Genomic DNA, 8,061 nt, shown 5'->3' with positions numbered 1-8,061 from the left:
TTTCTTCAAAGTAGCCACCCTTTGCTCTGATTATTGCTTTGTACACTCTTGGCATTCTCTTTATGAGCTTTAAGAGGTAGTCAGCTGAAATGGTATCCCAACAGTCCTGAAGGAGTTCCCAGATATGCTCAGCACTTGTTGGTCCACATGTGTTCATTCATAGTTTTGATGCCTTCAGTGATACTCTACAATGTAAATAGTCTTGAAAATAAAGGAACGCATTGAATGAGAAGGTGGTTCCAACTCTTGGCCTGTATTATATATATATATATATATATATATATATATATATATCAGAACTCCTTCAGGACTGTCTCACCCTCAACACAGTCTCTCCAGGTCTGACCCCAGACCTCTCTCTGCCCTACTCTTTTATCCTTCTTCAGGTTTTCTTAATCAGTTGGACATACAGCTCATACGTTCTATCTCCCAAAAAGATAGCGAGATGCGCACTAGCCCCGGAATCGCCCTCCCTCCACCTCTCCTGGCTTAAGGATGTGTCTATTACTCTAATATATTGTATTAGGTGCATACTGTTCCAAATGTTTCTCAGAAGCACTTTGCTCCAGTAACTCTGAAAATGTCTTATCTTACACATGCCAGACAAGAGGAGGGAGCGAGGCAATCCCAGGGCTGCAAGACATTTTAACTCTAGCACAATTTATTCTTTTACATTTGAAGCCATGAACTAAGCTTCACAATGTGGCACTGTGTCAGTTGGGTTTTTCAAGCGTACCCTGTTAAAGTGTTGAATCTAGTTTTGTCAACCCCAGTGGGAATCTCAGGCAGTCAGTTGTACTCACCTGACCCTGTGCCGGCTCCAGGGTCTTGTTGGACCTCCATGGTGACTGCATCCACCTGACCTGGAATCATCGTTTGATTCTTCAACTCCTTGTTTTCTGCCTGACTCTCCTGTACATCCTCACATTCACCACCACCCTCCTCCTCCTCGTCATTGTCATCATCTGAGGCACTAGCAGTGGTCTCTTTGCCTGATGAGATATCGGCTCGCTGCATAACACAAATGTATAGCTGATACAGACCGGACTGCTCCTAAAACAGAGAAGAATGATATAAACGGGTCACAACCATCATCAGATTGCACTTTCTGTAACCCTGGCAGGGAATAGCAGGAGTTCTTTTTCTTTCTAGAACTTTCTTGTCATTACCTTAAGTCTGGACCGGTGTGCAGATGGCTTCGGCTCGCTTACGTCACAACAGTGACTGGTGGATTTGGGATGCAGCCTGCGAAATGATAGTTCAGTGAAAGCAAGAACCCTCTGCAAACACACGATTTTTGAACACGTCGATAGGATCGGGCTGATGAGCATGACACACAGTTAGCTCAAGTTTGACAAACTTACGTACAACTCACGTGAACAGCTACCTAGTTGAACCATAGAGTCTATGAGTTGAACAGACCTTACAGTTAACTATAGCTAAACTAGCCGCAAACAGAGAATATTAGTTTACAACTCTCCTCGGGACAGTTACCGAAGAGAAACCTCTTGAGACCGACTTTGCCTTCCTGTAGCTAACACCTGTTGAAATGAATCGAACAGCCATGCTGCAGAACAACTGTTGAGCTAGCTAACTGTTAGCTAACTGTTGTGCAGCTATTTAAAAAGAATTATCGGACTGTCATTTACGATAACTTGTCATTATGTCAGTGCAAAATTCTCATGGTTGGAAGTCCTTTTGAGGAAAAAAATCCAAACGAATAATTAAAATAACATTTAGTTCCACAGAACACGAAAACATGGACTGCAATGCAGACTGGAAGCAGCTAGGTTACAATTTGTAAACAATGTCAATTTTCCGGCATGGTTTTTCAGAGTAAAAGTATTTTTGTCTTTCCAGAACAAAAGCATATCGGTCACTTAGCTGATCTACTTCTTCTTCTTCGATGGGGTTTTACGGCAGTCGACATCCAAAAAGTTACATTGTTGCAATTAGCTAATCTCTTAAGACATTAGCACACAAGTAATTATTAATTTGAGGAATTCAATTAAGTTTCTGTAAATGTGTTTAATAAATTTAACCCACTAAGTTGGACGGATTTTACACAAATATAAACATTTCAACTTTAATTTCTACTGCATATGAAATGCTGTCCATCATTAACATTCCTCTTTCTGTTTTTTGACATCTTCAAGCCAATTTGAGTAAGAGATATTATTGTAGGTCCTCGCAGTCAGCCATACAACAAAATTTAATTTAATTTCTAATTTGATAATGCGGTTCTTAAAATCTGTTGATCCAAAATATGTGTTTTGACATAAACTATTCATAGTGTAGTGCTGTGAAAATATGTCTTGCACTATGAGACACTGTGTAGTGAGATGAACTGTGCCTTGTTGAACTAAACTTAGCTCAGTATACATAATAGTAAAGCCTAAGTACATTAGGAGCCAAACTATTTTTACAGTATGTATATTGAAAGGATACAGGAGCCAAGTTTGTTGTTTAGTCATATATATATATATATATATATATATGGCATCCAGAAAAATGTATTGAAAGACTATCAATAAAGGACCACTGACAATATGATTACACCCATATATGCGGTTTATTATGTGTTAGGTATAGTAATCATCACATCTTACATGCTTTCTGCAAAATGATTTTGCAATAAGGTCAAGTAAAAATGCACATTCATGCTTTAATGCAAAAAATATCTTATGTGAAATACGTTTTTTCTTTCTTTTTACATAAATTGTTTAATATCGGTTCTACAGTAGATCAACACACAAAGATAATTTGTAAGTAACCTACTTTGTGGCATTTGCACTCTTTCATCACGTAACGTACATTCATGTCTTACTAATATCCACAAACAACAGCCGCAGCTGGAGAACTGAACACTGGACATTTGATTGTAGAAATTCTGTTTCATCATAAGGTTACATTTTAACTTACTTTAAACTAAAACTCCCCATAAAGTATGATGGTTAACAACAGGCCAAATGCTCAAGTCAACCTTTTTCTTTTCTTTGATCTACAATATAAATTTTGACTCTTATTTTAAATAAATCAAAGTTTTTTTAAGTGTTGATTTTTTACATAAAAAAACACAAGTTCCATGATGTGGCCTTAGAAACACAATAGCAGGAAATGGACAGAGAACTTTGTGTTTAGCTACAGTATTCACACCCATGATTAACAGGAATACATGACACCATTAGACCACACTCAGTAGCTGATCTTATTTTACCAAGGAGGAGAAAATGTTTTCTGCAAACAGTAAATTGTCTAAATCCATATTTTTTTGTTGTTTTATTTTTTACCATTTATGAACTCCATTAAATATTGTTTTACTTGTCATGGCCACTCCATCCCCAAAACCTACTTAAAACACTGTTATTACTATAAGCTTCAGAAGGCCTGTTGTTACCCCCAACTCTACCAGAAGTACTACCACCACGATTAGCACCCACACCCTGAGCATTTCCACTGGAATATTCCCCTTGTGGAAGGAAATGTTCCAGTAATTTGTTTTGCATCTGGGTAACAGCAGCATCATTTTGTTGATTCTTCAGTAATCCATGCGTTGTCTCATGGTAGAAAACGTTGACATGCAACACAACGTTAGCGTAGGCGGACCATGTTCTCATAGGTGTCGTGTACTTGCTCTCCCGTGTGTGGTGCATCAACACCAGAATGACGGGTTTATCATCTGAGGACACCAAAAGAGAGGAGGGATAATGACAAAAGGGAGGGAGGATGGAAAATTGGAGCTTGTATCTTCAACAGTAAGGTTCAGAATGGAAGGCGACTCTCAGAGACTGAACACAAATGATAATCAAAAGACATATATTTGTTTTTTAATTGTATGAATACCAAACTATACTTTTTTTTAATTAACATATTAGTATGTCTTTACTTTGATTCTATAAGTCAGAAAGAAACTTGTATCTCACTAATTTCTTTCCCCTTACCTTTAACATCAGTCATGGCTGCCTCAACATCTGATGCAACGCGTGAACAGATCGGGCAGAAGACAAAAGTGATCTTGTAATCCTGACTGCTTTCAATGAGCCGAACCTGATCCTGAACCTGCTCCTGGACTTTCTCCATCAGCTGTTGATGTGCATTAAAGGTTTTACCGCTGACAATCATCTTGTACTCCAATGTGACTATAGAGGAAAAAATGGATGTGCAAAATCAGATTTATACATTTACAAGAATTGAGTGGACCTAACAACAGAATAAAATTAGTCTTAAAAAAAACAATCTCTTGTGGACGGGTTGGCTACGTGGGCAGAGCAGGCACACATATACTTCGAGGTTTATGCCTCGATGCAGAGGTCCAGGGTTTGAATCTCACCTTGACGAATTCCTGCATGTCTTCCCCCTTTCTCACCTAGCTATCCTATCAAATAAAAAAAATCTTTAAATAAATAAAAAATAGCTCTTGCAACTGTATGTGGTTCCTTAAAATCCTGATTAAAAAAACAGATAAAACATACTAAAACCTACTATCCTCACACTGAGATACTGTAGGTGGAGTATTAACGTGCTTCTGGATATGGTCTGACAAAGAGTTTTACATTTTTAGAGTTATAATAGAATATAAAAATGAATGACACCAGATTCAGTCAGACAATCGCAGTATGGTGCACTATTTGATCACTGGAGCCTGACGTACCATACCAGGCAAAGAGTCTGTAACATAAAATGACATAAATGTTATGACTGACTCCAAGTCTTTTAGTCAATCATTTCAAAATCAACTCCAAAAGAGACCTCCATTTTGAGTTCTAATGTACTCTCAAAGTGAATATATTTATTAATCATGGCATGGGCGTGTGGAGTGGAGGAGAGTGAGATTCACCTTGTCTTCCTTGTGGACTGACATCAGTTGGGCTATTGTAACGCTCCGCTGGGCCAAAGGTGTCTGAAGTATTAGGACCTGCAAAAGACCCTGTTAGGTACGATGACATGATGTAATTACTGACTTTAAATATTATTAAAAAAACATCAAATTGATTAACCAACACTTATATGTGTAATGGGTGGACATAAGTTTACCCTGCAACCAGAAGGCCACAGTCTGTAATGAGATATTCTAAACTCAAGATTCACTGACTAGCTTTTTTTCCAGAAGTGCAGGATGTAAGTCTTGTGATGAGAACAGCTGGTCATATGTGTTGAATGGTTAGTGGTGAGCAAGTTGCATACTGTATGCTGGATAAGGCAGTGGGATATGGTTAAAAGATCCAGAACGAAAAGCTGCTAAATGAACCTTGAGTTTTGAATATTTTGAAACAGCTGTGGGTTTCCACAGAATGAATCTCTGGGCTCAGGTTGGATGTTTGCATTTTACAATGTGTACGTCAACAACACAAGTGTCCAGATACAAATGTGTCAAGGTTTTGAATCTGCTTTGAGTGTGAAGAGGAAAAAAAGGGTAGATTTACGTTGTGGTCCCTGTGGATAGCCACCAGTTGGGCCAGTATGAAGCATCATTTGACCACTGGTGTCCGAGGTACCTGTACCTGGCAAGTCACATGAAATGGCATCAATGCACTTACTGACTCCAAATCCTAATATGTCATTTCAACGATCAACTCAAAAAGTGACGTTTTAAGTTTTAACTGAACCGCAAAGTGAATACTCCTCACTAACATGTCATGAGAGTGTGAAGTGGAAAAGAGTGAGATTCACCTAGTGCTCCTTGTGAACGGCCATCAGGTTGGCCATTGGGGAGCTTCACTGGATTACAGGAGACTGTCTCCTGATCTGGCGGATTTTTGCTGAATTCTTCTAGAACAGCAAGGTGAGCATCAAGGAAACTCTGGACATTATTTATTTGGGTCTTAATGTCCTTCAGGATACAGAGGTAATCAACCAAGACTCCGTTGTTGGTTAGCGCAGCTGGAGAGAGAGAGAGAGAGAGAATCAAGTTGTGCATGTGTTAGAATGTACTGCCAAGACCAAATAGCTGTCCCATGTGAAAGGGAAAGTAATGCTATCGAGGTTGTACATACTCCTAAAAGATTCACGTGGGATGAACTCTTTCAGTTCGCTTAGGATCACACCAATTGGCTTCTGAAACAAAAAATATTATATTACAGAATTATTTCAAAATGACTTACACATTTCCTAATGGTACGGTTTGATGCGTGCTATGTATCTCTATTTAAATATCTCTCTTATCACATTTCAACCTGTTACAGTAGCTCACCTGTTTATGTATTATGTCATAGATGGTCCTTCTCAGTTTGAAATGCTTATGTTCGGGAAACAGGTCACGCAGTTCTTCACGAGTCAGTGACTGGATTTCCGAGTCTGTGCGTAGATCTGCCTCTGCAACAGGATGTATTTATTAGGCAACAGATCAGGGATATTGATAAGGTATTCTCAAAGTATTATCTTCAAAAACTAACAGTTATGAAAGTTGTGAGATGTCTGAGACAGATTACAGGGGGGTTGATGTCAATATATTCAGAAATGTGTTGAAAGGTGTTGAAACTACCATTTGTATTGATAACTGTACCTTTATTTCTTAATTATTTTAACTTATTCACAAGTGTAAAAGGTTTAATGGCTCGCCCTCTTGATAATGGAAGTGGTTTGAGGTTTCTATGTCAAACAGCAAAAAAAGGTATTAAAAGACTGAAAGCTGGTATTGCAATTTTATGACCGGTCCCTAAGTACGTCTATTGTGACCGGCGCGATGCACAGACATTCAGTTCTTTACGCCCTCAACGCATCATCATTTTTGATAATTTTGAGTTAAAAATTACTGTGAAACGTCTGTCTTAATATGCACTCCAACATACCCTGAAACCGGGGGAAATCGAGTCTTTGACAAGGAGTTATTGAACGTAACATCCGCAAAAACCGACGAATGTCAACATTAAACTAACTTCACCGCGGCTTGGTGTTGGGAGCTGGGAACATTTTCGGTTTGACACATTTTCAACAGTCGTTTTTTTAAGTTACCAGCACCAAAATGACAGTTTAGCAGTGACCTGCTTATAAAACTGAAGCCACATACTGTAACTGTGTTTATGGCTCCTCTTTTTTGCACTATCACCCTCTTTTACCCCACCAACTGCTTACTTACTTTCCAACACGTCCGCGGCTGTTTTATTGCTGCGTCTTATTTCACCCAATAGTCGTGACATGACTTCTTCTGTAGAAAAATGAAGAGTTAACCTATAACATGGACAATATCTACTGCACTGTATACATCGTTTTTACTGTTGTTGGACTCTACATTGCTTGTAAAAGATTTGAAACAAACCTGTGTGGACAAGCTGAATGTCCGTTGCTGCAGTCCTAGCTTTCCCAACCGAAATAAAAGACCTTCGTGACCGTAGTTCCGCTTTACTTTCGTAAATACAGTAGGCCTAGTCTACGTTTACAGAAAACGGAAAGTGAAACTTAAAGTAAGAGCTTATTTTAATCACGAGGTGACGTAGAGGGCTCTTCAAACGTTCATTGGTCAATGGAGCGAAATGATACAACTGTAGTCCCGCCCTGCTCACGCACCCGGCTCGTAGATAAAATTTTAAATATATAAAATAAAATACATATAATATAATATATAATATAACTAAATATATAATAATTATAATAATAATTATTATTATTTTATTATCATTGATAATAATAATAATACAACGCCAGCTATTTCTATTACATTGTTTGTAGGCTATGTATTTATTACACAGGCCTACAATATAGTTCCACCAAATAGCTTATGCATGTGCTTGGTCCATAAACACAGAATCATGATACAAATCAGGACACACAATACATATTAATACTTATCATCTATATCAAACTTTATTTTTAGCAGAATAAGTGTTTATTTTGCCTGCCAGATGGAGCAGTGGTTTGTCATTATCCTCCTAGCTGTGCCTCACAGCCTAAAAAGTGGTGTCATGTTTCAGGAACACAGCATGTTCAAGCCAGCAGGGAGCAGCACTGTACAGCTTTTTTTACCACACTGCAACATCTTACTGATGCTTTCTGTAATTTATACCACTTCAGTCACATGAACACAATCACAGTTGGTAAAATGATCTTATCTGTTCTGTACGGGCG

At 38.3% G+C, this 8,061-nt stretch overlaps 2 protein-coding genes across 3 annotated transcripts in view; both read right to left on the bottom strand.

Moving 5' to 3' along the window:
- The window catches only part of akap7 (A-kinase anchoring protein 7), a 43,704-nt gene extending 41,895 nt beyond the window's left edge, over positions 1 to 1,809 (bottom strand). The window contains exons 1-2 of one of the 2 annotated variants that reach the window (XM_032543071.1): positions 1,170 to 1,809; positions 804 to 1,053 (exon numbers count right to left, since the gene is read on the bottom strand). In XM_032543071.1, the coding sequence (XP_032398962.1) occupies positions 804 to 1,053; positions 1,170 to 1,331 (412 nt within the window). In that variant the 5' untranslated portion in view covers positions 1,332 to 1,809. The remainder of the gene's footprint in view (positions 1 to 803; positions 1,054 to 1,169) is intronic. The other variant, XM_032543072.1, reaches the window with a different exon arrangement.
- Positions 1,810 to 2,702: 893 nt separating this feature from the next.
- LOC116706587 (uncharacterized) lies at positions 2,703 to 7,266 on the bottom strand. Its single transcript, XM_032543514.1, has 9 exons — positions 7,256 to 7,266; positions 7,076 to 7,147; positions 6,191 to 6,312; positions 5,994 to 6,054; positions 5,671 to 5,880; positions 5,424 to 5,501; positions 4,838 to 4,927; positions 3,942 to 4,139; positions 2,703 to 3,679 (listed from the first exon to the last, which is right to left on the bottom strand). The coding sequence occupies exons 2-9, from the start codon at positions 7,134 to 7,136 to the stop codon at positions 3,318 to 3,320; spliced, it is 1,182 nt and encodes a 393-aa protein (XP_032399405.1). The 5' UTR covers positions 7,137 to 7,147; positions 7,256 to 7,266; the 3' UTR covers positions 2,703 to 3,317.
- Between the last annotated feature and the right edge of the window lie 795 nt (positions 7,267 to 8,061).

Source organism: Etheostoma spectabile, chromosome 18, assembly GCF_008692095.1.
Source record: "Etheostoma spectabile isolate EspeVRDwgs_2016 chromosome 18, UIUC_Espe_1.0, whole genome shotgun sequence".
NCBI lineage: Eukaryota > Metazoa > Chordata > Actinopteri > Perciformes > Percidae > Etheostoma > Etheostoma spectabile.
The sequence above is the reverse complement of the archived record's forward strand: the minus strand, read 5'-3'. Positions and strand labels throughout refer to the sequence as shown.

What these genes read in the sequence shown, in the direction of transcription:
- LOC116706587 (XM_032543514.1), bottom strand. Translation starts at nt 7,136, where the DNA reads ATGTCACGACTATTGGGTGAAATAAGACGCAGCAATAAAACAGCCGCG. An exon ending in CCCACGTGAATCTTTTAGGA is followed by an intron (nt 5,881 to 5,993) that starts GTATGTACAACC and finishes CTCTCTCTCCAG; the next exon opens with CTGCGCTAACCAACAACGGA. An exon ending in CAGTCCACAAGGAAGACAAG is followed by an intron (nt 4,140 to 4,837) that starts GTGAATCTCACT and finishes TTTCCTCTATAG; the next exon opens with TCACATTGGAGTACAAGATG.